The 23,205-nt window shown below is 42.0% G+C and overlaps 2 protein-coding genes across 4 annotated transcripts in view; one reads left to right on the top strand and one right to left on the bottom strand.

The window, feature by feature from the left end:
• Positions 1 to 9,836, bottom strand: part of PPAT (phosphoribosyl pyrophosphate amidotransferase) — a 70,474-nt gene extending 60,638 nt beyond the window's left edge. The window contains exon 1 of one of the 3 annotated variants that reach the window (XM_073341961.1): positions 9,748 to 9,836. The gene's annotated coding sequence lies outside the window, so the exon portion shown is untranslated. Of the gene's footprint in view, positions 1 to 9,566; positions 9,645 to 9,747 lie in introns of those variants that run through there. The other 2 variants (XM_073341963.1, XM_073341962.1) reach the window with 2 other exon arrangements.
• PAICS (phosphoribosylaminoimidazole carboxylase and phosphoribosylaminoimidazolesuccinocarboxamide synthase) overlaps positions 1 to 23,205 on the top strand; it is a 63,532-nt gene that overhangs the window by 33,960 nt on the left and 6,367 nt on the right. The window contains exons 10-14 of the mRNA XM_073343195.1: positions 950 to 1,140; positions 10,605 to 10,653; positions 12,001 to 12,198; positions 19,677 to 19,855; positions 22,949 to 23,128. Of these exons, the coding sequence (XP_073199296.1) occupies positions 950 to 1,140; positions 10,605 to 10,653; positions 12,001 to 12,198; positions 19,677 to 19,855; positions 22,949 to 23,128 (797 nt within the window). The remainder of the gene's footprint in view (positions 1 to 949; positions 1,141 to 10,604; positions 10,654 to 12,000; positions 12,199 to 19,676; positions 19,856 to 22,948; positions 23,129 to 23,205) is intronic.

The following is a 23,205-nucleotide window of genomic DNA, read 5'->3' as shown; positions in this document are numbered from 1 at the left end:
AAGGTGTCAACTAACAGGAAAAGGGTTTTCCTTGTTTGTGACCATATGAGTTATATCTTAAGTGGTTACAAGATTCAACACACTGACCAGAGACAGGATCGGAATGTAAGGAGTACTGACCCGTAATGTAGAGGACAGTAGTGTGGAGAAAAATGAAGCACTATCAGCTTGATATCAGGCAGCTGTTAGAATACAATAAACAAGCACTGGGATACAGAGAAAGGAATAGAGCACAAATCAGAAAAGAGTATGGTATTACACAGAAATTTAGCAAGATCATATCTGAAGCAATACAAGTCTACATATTACAGCAAAGCTATCCAAGTGCTGGGGAGGGGAGAGGATGACTACAGTTTCCAGGATTAAAACCAGGGGATGCACAAAAGTTAAAAAAAAAAAAAAAAATCACACCAAATATACAGGTTTCCAGTCACAAAAAAGACTTCAGATCTATATACAGAGCAGCTAAATGTCACATTTCTGAGATTACCCTGCTCAGAAAAGAGGTATAAACTGAAGCTAAGAAAGAACTATGGCTGGGCAATTAAATATTTTCATTTATTATCAGCTTATAAACAGTCTGAAGAGAGCACTTGTGAGTGGCAAGTAGAAAAGTTTGAATACCTGAGGTTTAACAGTGATTTTACAAGAAACTGGTCAGATTCACTCCCTGTTGGACATGGTATTAAAGTTTCGATTTGACAAATCAGCTTTTTTCAACAGAAAAATGTTAATCACAGAATTTCTGACCAGCTCTATGACCCAGATACATCAGGCAATTCTTCTCCCCACCAGCAAGATGTGGTTGGTGAATAATAGCTTTAGAAAACAAGTGTATGCCAGTCTGTAGAGTTATACAGTGTAGACTCATCACTTTGTTTGTCTTCTCTTTACATTGCTATGCCTCTCTCTCCCCCTCTCCAATAACATACGGTGCTTTCTTCTACAGAATCATCACCTGGTCCGCTTAAGAAGAGTGCTTCTGAGAAAGCTGTAGTACTGTTTCGAAGAAGTTTAACGGACAGAATGCATACAGTAACAGAAGGCAAAAAAGCACTTTTAGAAAGGCTTTGTAAACAGGAGGAAACACAAGACATCAGCAGAACACAGCTGCATGGTGATCCTCCAGCTATAAAACAGGTTGGTTTAATGAACTTTCTACCAAACTAGCATGCAAAAAGAAAATACACACAATCCACAGATTACAGAGACGGAAGAGATCTATTTGGTTATCTAGGGCAGGGATCGGCAACCTTTGGCATGCGGCCCGCCAGGGTAAGACCTCTGGTGGGCCAGGCCAGTTTGTTTACCTGCCGCATCTGCAGGTTCGGCCGCCAATGTGGGCTGCGGGAAGTGACGCAGGCTGAGGGATGTGATGGCCGCCCCTTCCCACCGCCTCCATTGGCCTGGAGTGGCAAACCGCAGCCAGTGGGAGCCGCGATTGGCCAAACCTGCGGAAGCGGAAGGTAAACAAACAGGCCCGGCCCACCAGGGGGTTTACCCTGGCCGGCCACAGGTTGCCGATCCCTGATCCAGTCCATCCATACTAGTACAGGATTGCTTCTCTACAGTAAATTTGTGCTTGAGCTATTAACAACTAAACAGGAATGGCTTTCCCATCTCTGCTCTTGAGAGATTATGCCACAGATTAACAGACTTAATGGAAAGGAAATTTTACCTTGTTTTAAGCCTATATTTTCCTTTGCTTTAAATTTCACCCCATCCCATGCAGTTACACCCTTATTGACCATCATAGCAATTACGCGTCCTTCTCTGCATTCATAACCTTCAAATACTTGAAAGTTTTATCACAGCTTCCTTTAGCAAAGTGAGTAGGAAGTGAAAAATACAAGCTTCCTCTGAACAAAACAAAAATCTCACCAAATTATTGTGTTGATGATGTTGATTTCCTAAATCTGCAGACAGAAAATTCTAGTGCCAGGGCTTCTGCTCAAGCAGTAGCATAAAATTAACAAGACTGGTCAGTTTCGCTACAAATAGTCAAAACTAATGCATCAGTCACACTTCTGCTGCCTTGCACTAGACATTTTCATAAAGTTGTTCAGGAAAGCTATCTTTTTCCTGTAAATTTACAGCAAATAAGTAAATGAAACATTGACAGTCGACCTGATACATTACCTTTAATTTGCTCAAGTTAAAATTACGTACTACAGTGAGAAATATTGGAGAATGGTCATTCCATTCCACCCCTTAATGTGTCTAAATCTTTCTGGTGTTTCTCATAGCCCACTATGATTTCAATAATTGAAACAACTCTGTCAACAGCGAACCAATTCGCTGTCTACTACTGCCTAAGTATTGATATGTATAAGGAATACAGAAATCCCCCTATTATCCACGCTCCACTTTAAGAGGCAACCATTGCCTATGACTGCTATCACTAAGCCACTTTTTAGTTCTCAACAAGACTGTCTCTTACCCCATAATTATTTATTTTCCCTGTTAATCTTATGACGGGCCTTATACAAAGCTTTCTGAAAATCCAAGTTAAGTTATTTTCACTGGGTTGACTTTATCTACTATTTTATTAACTTTTTCAAACAATTCTAAGAAACCAGGCAAACATGGTTTTCCCTTGCAGAAACTGTTTGACCCTATTAATATGTACAGCAGCACATTAGAAAAAAATCCCAACTACATATATGTAATGATGGCTTCTAAATTAGCTGTTATCACTCAAAAAGTTGATTTTGGAATCACCAGGGATAGTTCTCTGAAAAATTCAGCTTGTGCACAGCAGCAGTCAAAAAGTCTAACAGAATGTGAGGAACTACTAGGAAAGGAGTTAAAAAAAAATAAATAATAAGACAAATTATTATAATACCATTATATAAATCCATGCACCCACACTTTGAATACTGTGCCCAGTTCTGATTGCCCCCTCTCAAAAACAATATAGTGGAACTGGAAAAAAGTTCTGAGAAAGGCAACGAAGATGATCAAGGGTATGGAATGGCTTCCATATGAGGAGAAAAAAAATATTAGAAGGGGCTGTTCATCTTAGAAAAGAGATCACTAAAAAAGGATATGATAGGTCTATAAAATAATGAATGATGTGAATAGAGTGAGTATTATTTACTTTTTCCCCCACAATAAAAAAATCAGGGATCACTCAATGAAATAATAGATAGCAGATTTAATAGAAACAAGAGGAAGTATTTACAGTGAGTTTAAAGCACTGCGTAACTGGAGTTAGTTGGCCCATGGGGAGAGGGCTTAGAAGTTTTAGAGGTATTAACGCTGAAGCTAGTAATCCAGTGGGAACTCAGCTACTCCATGCTGCTAGTACAAACAGTGGGTTTAGGTCCATTGCAGTCTGACAGCTCTCATTCAAGCTAGGATACAGTTCATTAGAACTCAAGTTATCTACACCTGGGTTAACACTGCAGTAAAGACAATTCTCTCAATGAGGCACAAGCCAGAACAGAATCCCAGTCTCCCCCACAACATTGTTCTGAAGGAAAAAAAACAAAATACCAAACACAAACCTCCCTCCTCCCTACACCAAACAAAAATGAATCTTAGTTTAGTCACTAAAGTAGACTGATCTTTCCAGTAAGAAAAATTACTATTTTAACAGATCTTTCAGAGAAGAACATTTTAGTCAAAGTACTGTCTAGTAGAGACTATGGTAGAGCAGTCCTGCAATCTGCTTGGTATACATTGGCTTGAAAACTGGCAGTTGTCATTTTAAAGACAACAAGAAAAGGAGTACTTGTGGCACCTCAGAGACTAACAAATTTATCTGAGCATAAGCTTTCATGAGCTACAGCTCACTTCATTGGATGCATTCAGCGTGAAGTGAGCTATAGCTCACAAAAGCTTATGCTCAAATAAATTGGTTAGTCTCTAAGGTGCCACAAGTACTCCTTTTCTTTTTGCGGATACAGACTAACATGGCTGCTACTCTGAAACCATTTTAAAGACAGTAATGCAGTGTAATGAGAAGAGGGTAGACCATGAAGCACAGAAAGAAAAAAAATTCATTTTCAGTATACTATAACTTTTTAAAGAGTGACTTTCGAAGTAATTACTTTTCCTTAGGAAGCACACCCTCACTCTTCAGAATTTCACTGTCCGCCAACTTTCAGAACAGGTGCACATGCATGCTGTCTATGCTCCATTTTCATTCCACTTTGTTCCTGGGAAATGTATCATGTTCTCAGAAACTTCCTTCCTCCACTGTTCATATTCCTTTGGCTCAGAAATGGTAACATATGTCCACCATAATGAGGCACTTGGCGCTAACATATGCTCCTGCACTGTCCCACTGAAATGGCTCTACAAATAACACTTCATTTGCTTGAACAGTTAGAATTCTCATTCAAAACATTTTTGCTTAACGAGTCAAATTGACTACCTTGATTGCTGTGCTACTGTTAGGGTTAAGTGTCCTTTTCTGTTTAAAGAGGAACTGTTCTAAATATTCTAAAATCCACAGGCTCACTCACATGGTCTTGAAATTTACTGGGGGTGCTAGATAGCATTAGGATCCAAAATTGGGGTCATTTGAGAAAGTAGTTACCAAGATAAGAGTTCTCCCCAGAAAACCCCAGCATTTTACAAAGCAATTCATTCTTCTGGGGTTTTTTCTGCCCACATATGTGGGTCTCAAACTGTGGCTTTAATTGTTCCTCATCTGATCTCAATTAGTGCATGGCACCCACTGCTCCTTTGGGGAAGCAGTACTGAAGTTTTTAACCTTGGAGTTTGGAACTCTAGGTCAGTGCAAGCTATACTGTAGTGCATAGACCTACGGATGGGTGGCAGAGAGGGGGTGAAGTTGATGGGGTGGGAGAGCTTAGAGTCGTAGGGGGATATTTGTGTGGGGCTCAGAAAAGCAGGGATATGCAGGTGGTCAGAGCAATGGGTGTGATGGACAGACTGTTAGAATAACTGGAGCAGTATGGGGGGGGGTGTCTCTGAGCAGTTAGAGAAAATGGGAGATCAAAAAAGTGAGAGAGAACATGAGGGAGGGTGTTGGAACAGTACATTGAAGAGGAGGTGGAAAGGTGGGGGCCAAGCTGGACAGTGAGGGATATTGGGGGCTTTATCTGTCCCCCCCAAACCTCCACATCCATGTCTATGTGTGTCCCCACTAAAAAAAATTTCTCACTGACTCCATGCTAGTCCCTGCACGGTTTCTGCACCCTCTACCCAGTTTCTAAACCGGCAAGTTTGATGGTGACACCTGCCTCTTGTGGGGAGGAGAGAGAACCAAGCTGTGTTGGACAGACAAAGAGACATAAGACGATGCAGAGGCAGTGAAGGAATTAACATGCACCCAGTGTATTCAGTGACAGAGTAATCATTGCCAAGCAAAGCAACCAGAAGCAGTGAAGGGTGAGAGCTGGGCAGTGTGGTACATTAGGTTACTGAGAACTTTCTTTTTTTTTTTTAAACCAAGAAAATTAAGTTCCCCAAAACTTTACACATAATTAAGGATGCCCAGTGGTACCCTGTGCCCTTCCAAAATGTGTAGAGTGGCTAAACTGAAACCTCTGAAAACCAAGAAATAAAGTTAAGGTACACAACACACCCACAATCTTATCTAATTTAAACGGCATGGGGAATTTATGTAGACAGAATACAATTAATTACTGAACATAGTCAGGATAAGAGGATAAATACCACTACTCTTTGAAAAGGTGCTTTCGGATCTTTTAATCTGAACTATAGTGTAAATCTCACTAGGTATGGCTTTAAGAGGGGAAATAGCCACATACTGAATGATTAACACCAGTTCTTGTAGGATCTACACAACCCTTGAAGGCCGCCAATCCAAGTGTTTAACTGGCTTGCTCTTGCTTCTACTGCAAAATCTGACAGGATCATAATACAAGGTGGTCTGGGTACTAGAGGCTAAAACTCTCTCTCTCAAAAACAAAAAACAGGGTCTGTGTGTGAAGACAACAGGCAATGTATCAAGTTTATCTACTGAGAGCAGAAATACAAGCCAACAATATTCTGTTCATTGCCTATGATGTTCTGTTCATTCCCTCTCTAGAGCACCTGGCATTGTCAGAAGACAGATACTGGGCTAGATGGACCATAGGTCTGACCCGGTATGGCCGTTCTTATGCTCTTATGAGATCCAACCTGCAATATCGAATTAGGTATATGGAGATCTGTGGCTAAGAGGGAAGATACTGTTAAACTTATTAGTTAGTAAAATAGATTACAACTTCTTCACCCCAAACTGGTAACATTGTGAAAGTTGAATAAAAATAGGTTTTAGAGTAGCAGCCATGTTGGTGAAGAAAAGCATACCAATGAAGTCTGACGCCTAATCAACACCTAATCAACCTAGATACACTGGCTTGGGGGGGAGGGTGTGAAAAATCCACCCCTCTGAGATATGTAGTTCAGCTGACTTACACCCCAGTATAGACACCACTAAGTCAATCAAAGAATTTTTCCATCAATTTTGCTACCGCCTCTTGAGAGGAGTGGATTATCTACAGCAATGGAAAAACCTCTTCTGCCATTGTAGCAAGTGTTTACACTATAGCACTACAGCAGCAGTGCCATAGCTATAGTGTCTGTAGCATAGACAAGCCCTCAGTCTCTACCGCTTTTGGACTCTCATAACAAATCCCACACAGAGCCTGATTTACTAGCGATCCCATATGCTGAACACCCACTAATTTCAATGGGAATTCTGCATACAGAGTGGGGCTACATTTCTCCTTTTTGGTCAGAAGCAAGCAAAATGGGTTCAGATGTTTTGTACATAGCAGTGACACATTTTACTGTCAAAAATACCCACCAGAATAGTTACTTTGGGAAAAATTAACAGGCCTCACAATTGTTCCAAGACTGACTTTTTTCAAATTTGCCCTTGTCAAGGACACAAATGACGTTTTAACTTAATTTGTAGCTCAAAGTACTCCATATATCTCTCCTCCACCCCAAAAAACTACTTTTGTTTTTTTAAAGGCATCCTGTCAAAATACTAGTTTTATAATGACCTTTTTCCTTGGCTCTCAAATAATCAAGCTAAATCAACAGACTCATCCTTAAGACCTCTGCACATTAAAGCTTGCGTAGCAAGTGCTTGAAAGTTTCAAACAGTCTACATCAGGGGTTCACAAACTGGGGATCACAAGATTATTACATGGTGGGGGTCACGAGCGGTCAGCCTCCACCCCAAACCCTGCTTTGCCTCCAGCATTTATAACGGTGTTAAATATATTAAAAAGTGTTTTTTTAATTGGGGGGGGGGAGGGGCTTGTTATGTGAAGGGGTCACCAGTACAAAAGTTTGAGAACCACTGGTCTACATGGCTATAAAATGTGTTACAGTCATGCTGAGAATCACTGCTTTAGACAGGCATTTCTACAGTACCCACCACAACATTGGTGTTTATAATGTCACAAAACAAATTCTGGGATCTCTTTAGTTCATGAGGATGCATAAGAGGTTTAAAAATAGTCTTTTTTTTTTTTTTAAGAAAAGGTTAGTTAAAATATGCTAAATGCCCTCCACAGCACAGTTAGTGCACATGTGATTATGAAAATTATGCATCTACTGATTCATTTTAAGTGGTGGGATCACAGATGCCAAAAAGTTTTAATTGCTGGGTACCACTGTATCAGAAGAAGGGACATAAAAATATGTTATTTGTGTTTGTTGCACATTAAAAAGTGCAGTGTTTGTGTACTGAAGCATATGATGTGATGCCTAATAACCCTTGGCTAGTTGAACTCCGGTCTGTTTTAACACGTTCCCTATAGCTGCTTTCTCCTTGTTGATCAATTATCTCAAAGATTCAGTCAGGTACACTGCTAGCTTTGTCATTTCTACCTTTTAAAATTGGAGATAAATGTTGCTAAATATCAAGGGCCAAATTCTTCCCTCTGATGTACTGCATAGGGTTCCCTTTAAAGTCAATTATCAGAAGGGTAGCCATTTTAGTCTGTATCCAGAAAAACAACAAGGAGTCCAGTGGCACCTTAAAGTCTAACGGATTTATTTGAGCATAAGCTTTCGTGGGTTAAACAAAAAAACACCACTTCTACCAATGCATGGAGTGAAAATTACAGATACAAGCATAAATATACTAGCACATGAAGAGAAAAGAGTTTTGTAAGGTAACTCCCTTCTTTTCATGTACTAGTATATTTATGTTTGTATCTGTAATTTTCACTCCATGTATCTGTAGAAGTGTTTTTTTATCCACAGAAGCTTATGCCCAAATAAATCCATTAGTCTTTAAGGTGCCATCAGCAGGGGGGAGAGGAGAGTGTGAGTGTGTGTGTGTGTGTGTTTTAAAGTCTGCGCCAATTCAAGGGCCTTAGTGGTTTACTAAATGTCCTTGTTTATTTCAGTATACAGCCTAAAGAACTTATTTTAGCACTGACACAGCTTTCATTAAACTCAACTAAAGGGCTCCCCCATACACTTGAATGGGACTTGGATTGGGCCTTAATTGGTTGGCCCCTCAACAGTTTTTATTCCCCCCATTGCAGGTTTTGCTTTTATATATTTATTTTGTTAATGTTTTATAGAGAACATGGCTTTAATACACACTTTTAAGTTAAAAGAAAAGAAGTACTAGTGGCACCTTACAGACAAACCAATTTATTAGTCTCTAAGGTGCCACAAGTACTCCTTTTCTTTTTGCGAATACAGACTAACACAGCTGCTACTCTGAAACTTTTAAGTTAGAAGAAAATGAGTTTCATAAAGCACATTTGATTCAATTAATGCCAAATTTTAATTTTGGTTTGCAAGTTACCTTCCATCTGGAGAAAATAGAGATAAATCACATGACCTATTGATGACATACAAATGGTTTTAATCTGTGGCAGATTTACTTATTGGTTGCATCCGATGAAGTGAGCTGTAGCTCACGAAAGCTTCTGCTCAAAAAAATTGGTTAGTCTCTAAGGTGCCACAAGAACTCCTTTTCTTTTTGCGGATATAGACTAACACGGCTGCTACTCTGAAACCTGTTATTATTATCTGTATATAGTCCTAGTTCCACATACCCTGAAGAGAACTCTTTTAGTAGGTTTCAGTTAAATATCCAAAATGTATCTAGATGTTGTACACTGCATTTATTGCATGGCTGTAGCACAAATATGCAACAGGTAGGGATGGATTAAGAGAGATCTAAATTATACAAAACCAATCTTGATCAAGCAGCACAGCCTCAATTTAAAATAAGCAATAGTTTACTCTGTGCTTCATGTCTTCATTGAAGTTGATTGAGAAATAGGGACTTGAGGTGAAACCCATCTCTGCCCTGGAGTGCATGTGCTAACTCATCAAGGAGCACGAAATGCTCCAAACCCCAGGCTTCCGAGCTGGCGTCAGAACAGGCCAAGGTCAGTCGTAGGTTAGAACATCTATGCAAAACAGTGTAAAGCAATCACAAAACGGAAGCTCTGAGGAGCCCTGGTTCTATGGTGGGTTAGAGAGAGTGCAACTCGCGGGGCGAGGGGGAAATATGTCGATTTGGGCTATTGCCGCTAGAAAAGCTGAGGAACCACTGGATAAATTGCAGCTTTTGCGTTAGGATGGATGCCCCCTGAACCTACCTCTCCTCCTTTACCAGGGAGCGCAGCCAGGGAGTACACAAATAATCGCAGATGCTGTGTCGCCCTTTCCTTACTTGTGGTGCTGGTCCTGTGCCCCCGACCTGCGCAGGCCCTCACCGGCCACACCTCCCCACGTGCACCCCTCCCTTTACGCCGCGCCGCAGGCGGCCCCCCCCCTTACCTGTGTTGCAGCCCCACCAGCCCTAAAGTGATCACATGGGGCACATCGAGCTCCGCGGGCCACGAGCCGGAGGCGATGCAGCCGAACACGCCGCACTCCTCCCGGATCCCCAGCTCCTCAAACTCCATAGCGCCCGGCCACCCCGCACAAACACGTGCTGCCGTCGGCCCTGAAGCGCGGGTCTGGGCGGCCGCCGGCTACCTCCCGTGCGAGGCCAACTCCTGCTGCGCCGGCGCCGCGGCAGCCAAGGCCAGGCCAGCGTCGGCCCGCCCGGGACCCCGCCACAGCCCCCGCCCCCTTATTTACATACGGGGGTGGGGACTGTAACGACCCCCCCTGCCGCGCTCGGCCCCCCCCGCGGCGGGGTAGGAGCTGCCGCTGGGTCTGTTCTTGGAAACATACAGTTCATCAGCGCGCGCACCTCCCCCTCCTCCGTTTGGTACGTTCCGCTCTCCGCCCTCCCACGTGCTGCTTCCCCAGACTCCCCGCTGTGTTCACAGCCCGCACGAGCTGCGGCGGGGAGGGAGCGGGTCCAAGTGCCCAGAGACCGGCGGAGGGGGGCAGTTGCACTGGCGCGAAGGAGAGCAGGGGGAGGGCGGGGATGTTGGCGCGCGCAGTGAGGGGGGCAGGCGAGTGGGAGGTCTCATAGGGAGGGGCCACGGGGGGCAGCGGTCGGTGGGTTTGCCAGTGCGGGGGGCGGGCTCCTTGCGGCTATTGGGCTGGGCAGTCACGCCCCGCCCTTTACGCTGCCCGCCTTTTACCCCTCGCGCGCGCTGCGTCATCTGGTGTGCGCGTGACCGCGGGTGCGGAGCCGCCACCAGCCCCACGTGCTAATCGGGCCTCTCTGTGTCTCGTAGGTGCCTGCTCTCCTGGCCGCCGCCGGCGCGATGGCTCCCGTAGCAACAGGTAACGTTCCGCCCCCTCAGCCCCGGCCCGGCGCGAGGCCTCGGGCGATCAGCCTCCCCCGAAGCTGGCGGGGCTCGGAGCAGAGCCCGCTTCCCCTCTCGGCCTTCCCCAGGGCGGGAGGCGGCTAGCGCTGCTGCTGGGCCCCCGGGGCTGTGCCGGAGAGGCGCCTTCCCCCGCCGGCAGAGAGGAGCAGCGGGGGGAAATGCTCGGGCTCCCGCCGCCGCACCGCGTGGGCTGGTGGGTAATAAGGCGCGCATGCAGCCTAGGCCCCCAGTGCCCACTCCGTGCGGGGGGAAGGGTGGTTTGCTGTTTAAACCCAAACTGGGGAACAGGTTAAATGAAACCTGAAGGACAAGACCCGCCATGGCAAGAGGCTGGCTCCAAAGTTCATGGGGGTTGAAACAAAACTTTAATGGAGCTGTTTTCGTGTTCTCCTTCGCTGTAAATGGGGCCTTTAGGCTTCTGGCTGCCCTGCCTTAGGTTTGGAAAGGACCTACCTTCAGAGCTGTACCACGTGAAGCTGGCTATAATCCAGATAAGTCCAGTTTCGCTCTAGGATGAGTGAAAAGCAAACATAGCATGAACATAATGGCCTACCACTTGAAACTTTTTAGTTTGAACAGTTAAGGTGCTGATAACCCCCAATAACCTTCAAATGGCACTTGCTTAAAATCACTCCTTTGAGCTAGGGGTGTGATTTCCCTGCTTGTGTGCGCATGCTTGCCCGCTGGCTAGCTCTCATTGAGCTGGCACAACTATAAATAACAGTGTAGCACAGGTAGCAGCAGCAGCAAGAGGCATTGCTGAGTCCTTGCAAGTACAAATCTGCCTGATGCCCGGCAGGTATGCTTTTCTTCCCATTTCCCGAAGATGAATTGATCAGCCATACCCATCTGTTGTCACACTATGTCTTGAATAGAACTTCTCAATTTTCACCTGTACATTTGCTTGTTTAAACGTCTCTTACTGTTAGAATAGACATAAAGAATAAAAGGATACATACAAAGAAATGTATCCAACATGTAAAGTCCTTACCATAGTTCAAGGAAACAAATCCTGATTGTTTTGCATCAGTGGAACCATTTGGCCAGTAGTCATGAGACTTTACAGACTTTTGTCTGTGCTGTTGGAACTAAAGTTTTCCTTTTCTACCGGTTTTCTAGATGGGCTTTAAATGTTCCTTTATACTCATTGAAGAAAACTTGAATGTTGGGGCATTGTCAGTTAGTTTAAAGACCAGAAGCAGTATGCTATCTCTGTTTCCCAAAATGTACTTGTATGTATGATTTGCCAAAAATAATAATTTGTCCAAAAATTTAATTTTAGAAATTAACTTTATTTCTCTAGAACTGAAACTTGGTAAAAAAATTAATGAAGGTAAAACAAAAGAAGTCTATGAGTTGCCAGATCTGGCAGGATGTGTGATGATGCAATCAAAAGACCAAATAACAGCAGGAAATGCAGCTAGGAAGGATCACATGGAAGGAAAGGCAGCAATTTCCAATGCAACAACTAGCTGTGTGTTTCAGCTGCTACATGAATCTGGTAAGTATTTCAAAGGTAAAATAGATGCATTTGTGTTCTGTTATATATATGGTGAGTCTTATGGAGTGATATGACTGTCTGAGAAGGTGTAAATGTTAATGTTGATTCACCCTAGGTTTTGTAACTGACTGACTTCAGTAAATGTCCTTATATCAGTGTCCCAGAGAATAATCTAAGATTATTGATTTTGGTTACTAAATTAAATTTTAATTTATCATATTTGAAGTCCTCCCCCAGCCCCAAAAAGCTTCCATATGCATTATTGCTGTCTTCCTGGACACCATTCTCTTCCCTCCTCACCAACCACCTCATGCTCCTTTTCAACTCCCAGGTTAGAAGCAGATAGTGAGAGTTTGGCATTAAGCTCTTTTTCCACACATTTGTCTGGAAATTACTACTGCTGGTCAGTGACCGTACCAAAGACTGCATTTAAAAGCAAAACTTTACCTAGCTTTACTAGAGTTAAACCATAATAAAAATGAAGATGGATAAACTTCATTAAATGTGCTTGTTTTTTCAGTGTCTGCCATATCACTTTCAAAGACTGTTTGTGGTATAAAAAGCGTGCCAAATACTTTACAGGTAGCTGTGAAGAAGCTATTTTATTTTGCAGAGTTTATGATGTAGCACATGGTGGATACTGAGATGAATTGAAAATCTTAAGATTATTTTTGAGGCTTCAAAAATGGCTTACCTTTTCATGCTGTAGAAGACTATTGATGAGATCCTCACCCCTTCAAAATCAACAGCAGAACTTCCATGAACTTGAGTAGGGCCAGAACTTCATCCTGTACAATTTAGGTCACTTAACGAGTTGGTACCTAATCTGTAAAAATGGTATTAATCCTTGCTTGTTTTACAGAAGGTAAATGACTTGAATGCTCTGCCTTTCCTTCAAATAATTACTGTCAAGTAAATCTTTTTGAGAAAGTTCTTCAAATTTACTTTGAAGTGTATTAGACTTATAAAAAATAATTCATAATTTCCTTCATAGGGCTTAGGTGCACTTTTCTCAAATGTCTTTCTGACAAGCATATACCATACATTAAAAATAAACCCATGCTTTCTTGATTAGGGCTCTGAAGCACTACTGTAACACAAATAACTTGATTTTAGTTGCTCAGCACTTAACAAGGTACTGATTATGCAGTTTTAACTCCAGTTTGAATATTATAAGATCTTTCATAATTGTGTTTGCAGATTTTTAAAAAGAAAACTAAACATCGATCCTCATTAATCTCTCTCGTGGAAATACTTTGGGTGAGAGCATAGCTCTTTATTCTGTTTTAACTGTTAATGAAAGTGTAAAGGTTCTGGGATTTCTCTTTAAGATTTTTAGTTTAAAAAAAAGTCTTGTCTTGCAGTTGCAACACTGAGTAATCCTGTTGAATAAAAATAGAGGGTAATGTTTTCAAAAGGGCTAGGATTGTTGATTAATCGCAGTTAACTCACACAATTAACTCAAAAATTACTCTGCGTTTTAATCAGTGTTAAACAATTGAATATCAAGTGAAATTTATTAAATATTTGTAGATATTTTCTACATTTTCAAATATTGATTTCAATTGTAACACAGAATACAAAATGTACAGTGCTCACTTTGTATTTTTGTTATAAATATTTGCACTGTAAAAATGATAAAAGAAATAGTATTTTTCAATTCTCCTCATACATGTACTGTAGTGCAGTCTCTTTATCATGAAAGTGCAACTTAAAAATGTAGATTTTTGTTGTTGTTAGATAACTACACTCAAACAAAACAATGTAAACCTTTAGAGCCTACAAGTCCACTCAGTCCTACTTCTTGTTCAGCCAATCACTAAGAAAAACAAGTTTGTTTACATTTGCAGGAGATAATACTGCCCGCTTCTTGTTTACAATGTCACCTGGGACTTTTGTGGCTTGCAGTGCAAGGTATTTACATGCTAGATAGGCTAAATATTGATATGCCCCTTCATGCTTTGGCCACCATTCCAGAGGACATGCTTCCATAGTGATGACACTTGCTAAAAACGATAATGTATTAAATAATTTGTGACTGAACTCTGGGGAAAATAGTATGTCTGCTTTTCTATTTTACCCGCAGCCTGTTATATATTTCATGTTATAGCAGTCTTGGATGATGACCCAGCACATGTTGTTCGTTTTTAAGAACACTTTCACTGCAGATTTGACAAAATGCAAAGAAGGTACCAATGTGAGATTTCTAAAGATAGCTACAGTACTCAACCCAAGGTTTAAGAATCTGAAGTGCCTTCCAAAATCTGAGAGGGACGACATGTGGAGCATGTTTTCAGAAGTCTTAAAAGAGCAACACTCCAATATAGAAACTACAGGACCTGAACCACCACCAAAATAAAAAAAACCAAAAACCCTTCTGTTGGTGGCATCTGACTTGGATGATTAAAAATGAACATGTGCCCGGTCGCTCTGTTTTGGATGGTTATCGAGCAGAACCCATTATAAGCATGGATGCAAGTCCTTTGGAATAGTGGTTGAAGAATGAAGGGACATGTGAATCTTTAGCGCATCTGGCACGTAAATATCTTGCAACGCCTGCTACAACAGTGCCATGTGAACCTCTGTTGTCACTTTCAGGTGACATTGTAAACAAGAAGCTGGCAGCATTATCTCCTGCAAATGTAAACAAACTTATTTAAGCGATTGGCTGAACAAGAAGTAGGACTGAATGAACTTGTAGGTGCTAAAGATTTACGTTGTTTTTTGAATGCAGTCATTGTACATAAGTTTACATTTGTAAGTTCAACTTTCATGATAGAGATTGCACTATAGTACTTGTATTAGGTGAATTGAAAAATACTGTTTTGTTTCTTACAGTGTAAATATTTGTAATCAAAAACATAAAGTGAAAACTGTACTCTTTGTATTCCGTGTTGTAATTGAAATCAATATATTTGAAAATGTAGAAAACATCCAAAATATTTAAATAAATGGTATTCTGTTATTTAACAGCACAGTTAATTGTATGCTCCATTTTTTTTAGTCACGTAATCTGGTTTTTTAAATAGCTTGACAGCCCTAAGTGACTTAAGGTCGTCATAGGTCACTTACGTGTTTCAGAGGCTTTTACCTAAAGTAAACTGGGCTATAAAGGGTACAAAACGCTATGTCTGGTAGTGTTTGCAAGATCACTACTTTAATCATTACAAAAAAAAAAAAAAAAACCCAGTGACTGCTTCGTTCATTAGGAATTAGAAAACATCCCCTTACTAAACTGACCTGGATATGCACTAGAAGTCTAAGCAAAAGTATCCTTGGTTTCTCGGTCACCAGTTGATCAATCTAACTACCACAATTGACAGGTCATGTTAATGCTTTGGGGGGGGGGGGGCATAAATTATTTACTTCACATAACTCTTCTGAACTAGAGTTTCTTTCAAAGTCCACAGGTGATACAAAAGCTATGTGTATAAGAGGAGACATCTGTTAATTTCTTCCACTCTTCTGATAGAAACAAAATTTGACTTGCAGTTCTTGTGAGCGAAGAATAGCAGCTCTAAAATACACATTCAGGAAAAAGAGAAGGGCAACAGAAGCAGCCGAGATGGACATTGTGGTTATTCTGCCCATCAAGTCCCTTTTAATTTCAATTTACAGTTTGATTGCACTGCATCAGATGATGTGTTTAAACCAAAATGGACACCATTGTAGACACTGAATCTTAAACATCTTGTTTGACCACAAAGGAGAGCATCCTCTTTTGGCCCTACGTGTTATCTCCTGACTTAAAATCAATTAACACAGCTACACTTGATTCATTACCTATTAACTGTCTTCAAACTCTTTATTGAATGTTTTTTAATTCGTTGTCAGCAGAGGCAGTCAATCTGTAATCCTGAAAATATTAAACAACACACCCACCTTTAAGTGCAAGAAAGATTGACAAGGTTACATTAATCTAGTTATTCTAGAAATCAGTCCTGTAGTCCTAAAATTGCTTCATTTAAAGTATTGTGAAGTACAATAACACCGTAAAAGATTGTTGACTGGACTTTAACTTTGCTTTGTGAGTGAAGGCTTACTGTCAAATAGGACCAAAAATCGCCACATACAGCACAGTTCAGAGCAACAAAAAAGTTCGAAATTGTTCAGAATTGGAATGGAACATATCCACTCTGGATTTACCAGATACTGGCTACTTTGCCTTTGGCAGATCCTAAATCAGGGACCTTACAGTTGGCTTGGCATAGCTAAAACGGGTGGAGGTTTTGGAACTGGAGTAGGAGAGGAGGGCCACATCATAATCAAAGGTTTCAGAGTAACAGCCGTGTTAGTCTGTATTCGCAAAAAGAAAAGGAGGACTTGTGGCACCTTAGAGACTAACCAATTTATTAGAGCATAAGCTTTCGTGAGCTACAGCTCACTTCTTCAGATGCATATCGTGGAAACTGCAGCAGGCTTTATATATACACAGAGAATATGAAACAATACCTATTCCCACCCCACTGTCCTGCTGGTAATAGCTTATCTAAAGTGATTTCCAGCACAAATCCAGGTTTTCTCACCCTCCACCCCCCCACACAAATTCACTCTCCTGCTGGTGATAGCCCATCCAAAGTGATAACTCTTTACACAATGTGCATGACAATTAAGCTGGGCTATTTCCTGCATAAATCCAGGTTCTCACATCCCCCCCACCCCCATACACACACAAACTCACTCTCCTGCTGGTAATAGCTCATCCAAACTGACCACTCTTCAAGTTAAAATCCAAGTTAAACCAGAACATCTGGGGGGGGGGGGGGGTAGGAAAAAACAAGAGGAAACAGGCTACCTTGCATAATGACTTAGCCACTCCAAGTCTCTATTTAAGCCTAAATTAATAGTATCCAATTTGCAAATGAATTCCAATTCAGCAGTTTCTCGCTGGAGTCTGGATTTGAAGTTTTTTTGTTTTAAGATAGCGACCTTCATGTCTGTGATCGCGTGACCAGAGAGATTGAAGTGTTCTCCGACTGGTTTATGAATGTTATAATTCTTGACAAGAATTATAACATTCATAAACCAGTCGGAGAACACTTCAATCTCTCTGGTCACGCGATCACAGACATGAAGGTCGCTATCTTAAAACAAAAAAACTTCAAATCCAGACTCCAGCGAGAAACTGCTGAATTGGAATTCATTTGCAAATTGGATACTATTAATTTAGGCTTAAATAGAGACTTGGAGTGGCTAAGTCATTATGCAAGGTAGCCTGTTTCCTCTTGTTTTTTCCTACCCCCCCCCCCCCCCAGATGTTCTGGTTTAACTTGGATTTTAACTTGAAGAGTGGTCAGTTTGGATGAGCTATTACCAGCAGGAGAGTGAGTTTGTGTGTGTATGGGGGTGGGGGGGATGTGAGAACCTGGATTTATGCAGGAAATAGCCCAGCTTAATTGTCATGCACATTGTGTAAAGAGTTATCACTTTGGATGGGCTATCACCAGCAGGAGAGTGAATTTGTGTGGGGGGGTGGAGGGTGAGAAAACCTGGATTTGTGCTGGAAATCACTTTAGATAAGCTATTACCAGCAGGACAGTGGGGTGGGAATAGGTATTGTTTCATATTCTCTGTGTATATATAAAGCCTGCTGCAGTTTCCACGATATGCATCTGAAGAAGTGAGCTGTAGCTCACGAAAGCTTATGCTCTAATAAATTGGTTAGTCTCTAAGGTGCCACAAGTCCATCATAATCAAAATTGCCCCAAATTTCATGGCGCCCTAGTCATCTGCGTGCTGCATATGCGGCAGCACCAGCAGCCAGCCCTATCACCCGGCTGCCGCTGCACCCACTACAAGGGGCAGGGCCATCCCTAAGGGGGCGTGGTGCCCAGAACAGCTCCCTCTGCTCTGCCTCTTAGTCTCCACCCCTGGCCCACCCCCATTCCATCTCTTCCCCCAGCGATTCCCCCGCAGCCCGGAGGATTAGCAGGGGGCCTGCACCAGCGTCAGGCCTGACCCCACACTCATCGGCAGCAGCAGGAAGCGGAGCAATCCAGCCCCAGCCCGCTCCACTCTGCCAGCTCCCAGTCATTTCGCTCTGCTTCCCGTTGCCGGTGAGTGTGGGGGACGGTCCTTCCCCCTCCCAAGCGACATGGCTGAGGCCAGGTCGCTCCACTTCCTGCTACCGGTCAGTATCATAGAATCATAGAATATCAGGGTTGGAAGGGACCTCAGGAGGTCATCTAGTCCAACCCCCTGCTCAAAGCAGGACCAATCCCCAATTAAATCATCCCAGCCAGGGCTTTGTCAAGCCTGACATTAAAAACTTCTAAGGAAGGAGATTCTACCACCTCCCTAGGTAACGCATTCCTGTGTTTCACCACCCTCCTAGTGAAAAAGTTTTTCCTAATATCCAACCTAAACCTCCCCCACTGCAACTTGAGACCATTACTCCTCGTTCTGTCTTCTTCTACCACTGAGAATAATCTAGAACCATCCTCTCTGGAACCACCTCTCAGGTAGTTGAAAGCAGCTATCAAATCCCCCCTCATTCTTCTCTTCTGCAGACTAAACAATCCCAGTTCCCTCAGCCTCTCCTCATAAGTCATGTGTTCCAGACCCCTAATCATTTTTGTTGCCCTTCGCTGGACTCTCTCCAATTTATCCACATGCTTCTTGTAGTGTGGGGCCCAAAACTGGAGTATGGGGGGCGGTCCCTTCCCCCACCCCACCCAAGCAACTCAGCTGGGCAGGAGGAGCGGACTGGGTCATTCCACTTCCTGCTGCTGGAACCAGGCCCCCTGCTAATCCCCCGGGCTGCTGTGGGGGCCCCCCACAGCTTCTGCCTCCCCGGCCCTGCAGGCCTTGAGCGCAGCCCAGACCCTCCGTTGGGGGGAGCAGGTGCTCAGGCTGCGTAGGGCACCATAATTGGTAGGGACAGCCCTGCCCTTCATGACATCTGCCCACTGTGACTCGAATATAAGGACATAAACTAGCAGAAAGATGAAAATGGGAAGGCATCTATTAGGAGCATTGACTTAGGTTATCTATAGCAGTGGTTTTGAACCTGGGGGTCTGCAGACTTTATCTAAAATTTCCAAAAAGGTCCACAACTCCATTTGAAATTTTTTAGGGATCCGCAAATGAAAAAAGATTGACCACCACTGATCTATAGCATGATCAGGAAAAAGTGTTCTATTGCAAAGTGATTTTAAACAAGTTCTGAAAATGCACTACAAACTAGTTTCTAAGGCTCTCTATAATGTACTGTGTATTTTGTTGGATGGAATTGGGGAAGTGAGTGCTTTCTGGACTGAGACCATTTTGTGTTTGTCCTAATTATTTAAGGCCTCTCACTTGGGAAGTAATCATCTTAGGTGTATTGTAGCTACAGAACAACACATTAAGGTCTTTGAGAAAAGGGATCTTCTGATGAAATAATTTTCTGTTTGATCAACTATACGCCAAGCTGGTCGCAGTTCTCATTTCACTCATAGAAATGCACAGAGTAAACTGTGTTTTCTTTTTACATTTAGGAATCAGAACTGCTTTTGTCAGAAAACATAGCGACACCGCGTTCATAGCAGCTCAATGTGAAATGATTCCAATTGAATGGGTGTGCAGAAGAATTGCTACTGGTTCTTTCCTGAAAAGAAACCCTGGTGTCAAGGAAGGTTATAAGTTTTACCCACCCAAAATTGAGATGTTTTACAAGGTAAGTAAAACTGTAACTATTAAACAAAAGAAGGCAATTTGTTAAAGGTAACCGTCCACCTGAAGTAGCATCATTTTTACATAAGAATGGCCATACTGGGTCAGACCAAAAGTCCATCGAGCCCACTATCCTGTCTGCTGACAGTGGCCAATGCCAGGTGCCCCAGAGGGAGTGTACCTAACAGGTAATGATCAAGTGATCTCTCTCCTGCCATCCATCTCCACCCTCTGACAAACAGAGGCTAGGGCCACCATTCCTTACCCATCCTGGCTAATAGCCATTAATGGACTTAACCTCCATGAATTTATCCAGTTCTCTTTTAAACCCTGTTATAGTCCTAGCCTTCACAACTCCCTCAGGCAAGGAGTTCCACAGGTTGACTGTGCGCTGTGTGAAGAAGAACTTCCTTTTATTTGTTTTAAACCTGATGCCCATTATTTTACAAAATAAGCTGAACACAGGAGCAGGGTTAGTGCCTGAAACTGACTTCTGTCAATTTTTGTGGTTTTTGCACTTCTGTTTGTGTGTTTGCTACCCTTATTACTGCATGCAAGATCCATACAAATATGAAACTGGCTAATTGATCCTACTGAAAAAATAATGAAACTGACTGGCAAACAAAGGGTGAAAAGAAATATAATTATAGCAGCTATAAATATAACACTTTCAGACAAGTGTATTTTTTAGGATGACAGATGTCCCTTTAAACTGAAATGAAACTACTTATTGATGGATTTTTAAAAACTAGTATTGATACTGTATTTTGCAAACATTTCTAAAATGTCTTTCTTGAATATTCTCTTAGATCAGAGATTCTCAAACTAGATCAGAAAGCTGGCTGGTCACATAGTGCAGACTCATTTCCAGCATTTAAATCTCATTACAGAACAGCTAAAAATGCATTAAGCACTCTCTGTTTGTTACTCTTCGTTGTAAACTATTGCTGTAATTGAAATGGGTGTGAGGTAAATGAGGAGGGAAGGAGACCTTTGTGATCACAAATGGGAAGACAGCATGCATAATAGTAAGTGAGAGAGGAGGTGGTTCACGAGATAATCTGTTAAAATGTGGTCGATGTTATGGACTTTTTCTCTTGTCCTTCCTTAGATCACTTAAGCTGCCACTAAACAAATGTAACATGATAAAGTAACAAAGGGAGTTCATGCATGATTTTCATTCTTGTGTTGGCAGGGTTTGGGAGCATAGCGGAAGTGAGGTGATGCAGGAAACTCAGAAGGGTTTATTCTGCTGTACCAGCAGTCCATGCTAATCCTGTTGGGGAATGGTGACTTTATACAGGGAGTTTTGCCTCAGTTCTTAATGTGACAAGATCATGTCAGTTAACTACACATCATGCGAGCCATCAACTAAAGGAAACCTCAGCATCCTTATAGAAGGGTGTGGGGTCACGGCCCCACTACCATTGTGACAAGATAAGGATGTATCTCTCCAGGGACTGGCCTGTTTAGAGAGGAGGTCCCACTCTGGGGGTAGGGAGTGGGAGGGTAAACCTTCTGGTTGAACTGTAAGCAGAAGGGGTGGGAAAAAGTATTATTGGGAGAGTGCTACACATTTCAGAGCATCAACATTTTATCTTTCTGATGTTGGCTTGATCCTTGTCCTAGAAGTACTTCGCTGACGAAGTCCTTTTGGTATATGTAGTGTCTGATTTGAGTAAATTTACTGGTAACCCCAGGCATTCAGTGGATCACGGTCTTTGTATTCAGCATTTTTGAACAATCTTAATAGCATGGAAACATTGGGACTTCTTCTCTTATGCTGCTGAAAGGGACAAAAGCAAGCTGAGTTTGGTTAGGGAGCATTACAGAGTTCTGCAAGCTGGTAGGGGTATGTTGGGGGGTGAGAGTGAGAGAGAAATGGAGCAGAGAGGAGAGTGACCAGTCTTTAATAACTATTCTGACTCTTCAGTGATATTCAGGGGTACTCAGTAGCAGAGAGGTTCCAAACAGAGTAGCTGCCTTGGGCTGGATGGCGAATGGGCAGGGAAGACTTTCCCCAAGGGACTGTGATCTATTTCCTTGCACGCGGGCTCCTTTAGGAGGTTGCTAACTTCTTCCCTTTGAGGGGAGAACATGGCTAAAACTCTGAAGTGGTATCCTTGTGAAACTGGGAGTCTCTCTTTTTTTTTCTTGTCACCTTTCCCCCAATTGGAGGAGAGCATGAAAGGACCTAGCCAGTAACCATCCTGGTGTCAGCAATATACAGGGGCGTTCCCTTCTGAAAGCAGATGATAACCATGCATCTTGCATAATAAATAGGTTGTATTCACTGCATGCTCTGGCAAAATCTATACTTGAAGATTTTACAACAGTTGCTTTCATACAGCAACTTCTGTCCAATTCAAGATTAAAAGAACTCTTGAAAAGTGATTTAAAAATACAGATCAAGTAGTCTTAGTGTAATGTGCTGACTGCCTCCAAATAAGCAGGTTGAGAATAACATTTAGAGTCAAACTTGCATTACTTGATTAAATACTAGCAGCGAAAGTCCTCTTGGAATTCGTTAAAACTGAACTCTCTGTAGTCCAGTGGAAATAGATTTGTAGGTTAAGTGGTGATTAGAGTTGAAAGGCATACAGTGTTGCAGTTTATTATTTTTATACCACATACAGTGGAGATAAAATAAATATAGACACCCCAACACCCCTCCACTGCTGTCTGCTAAAGTATGAATGGTGTAACTAGCTAATCCTTTAGGATTTAACAGCGTTTCTAGAAACATTTACCAAATTAGAAGTTTTGTGGACTATTGACTGAAAAATAGTTAAAGCTTTGTCTTGAACTCACTTCTCTGATGCACCTTCCAGACTTAATGTTCAAGTAAGTAATGCTTTTTTCAAGTTATCTTAAGGTAGTAAAAGTCTTGCAGCTTGGATTTCTCAGTACTGTTGTGATTAAAAAATCTTGCTAGGACTTATCAAATATCAATTTAAAGCCACAAAACCTGTCTGATACTGGATTTCAAATTGTTCTCTTCACTGTTTGTTAGGCTTTCTTTTAATCTAACTCAAGTCTGGTGTAATTGTCATTAACTGATCTTATTCTATGCAAGTTTATTTTACTTCATTTTCAGGATGATGCTGCTAATGATCCACAATGGTCTGAGGAGCAACTAATTGAAGCCAAGTTCTGCTTTGCTGGACTTACTATTGGCCAAACCGAGGTGGATATTATGGCCCACTCTACACAGGCAATTTTTGAGATACTGGAAAAATCTTGGTTACCCCAGAACTGCACTCTTGTAGACATGAAGGTATAAGAAAAAAATCTGTCTTGTAGATATGGTTCTGCAAGTAGTGGAATAAGTTTTTGATGCTACTTTACAGCTCT

This window comes from Lepidochelys kempii, chromosome 4 (assembly GCF_965140265.1).
Source record: "Lepidochelys kempii isolate rLepKem1 chromosome 4, rLepKem1.hap2, whole genome shotgun sequence".
Lineage (NCBI taxonomy): Eukaryota > Metazoa > Chordata > Testudines > Cheloniidae > Lepidochelys > Lepidochelys kempii.
The sequence above is the reverse complement of the archived record's forward strand: the minus strand, read 5'-3'. Positions and strand labels throughout refer to the sequence as shown.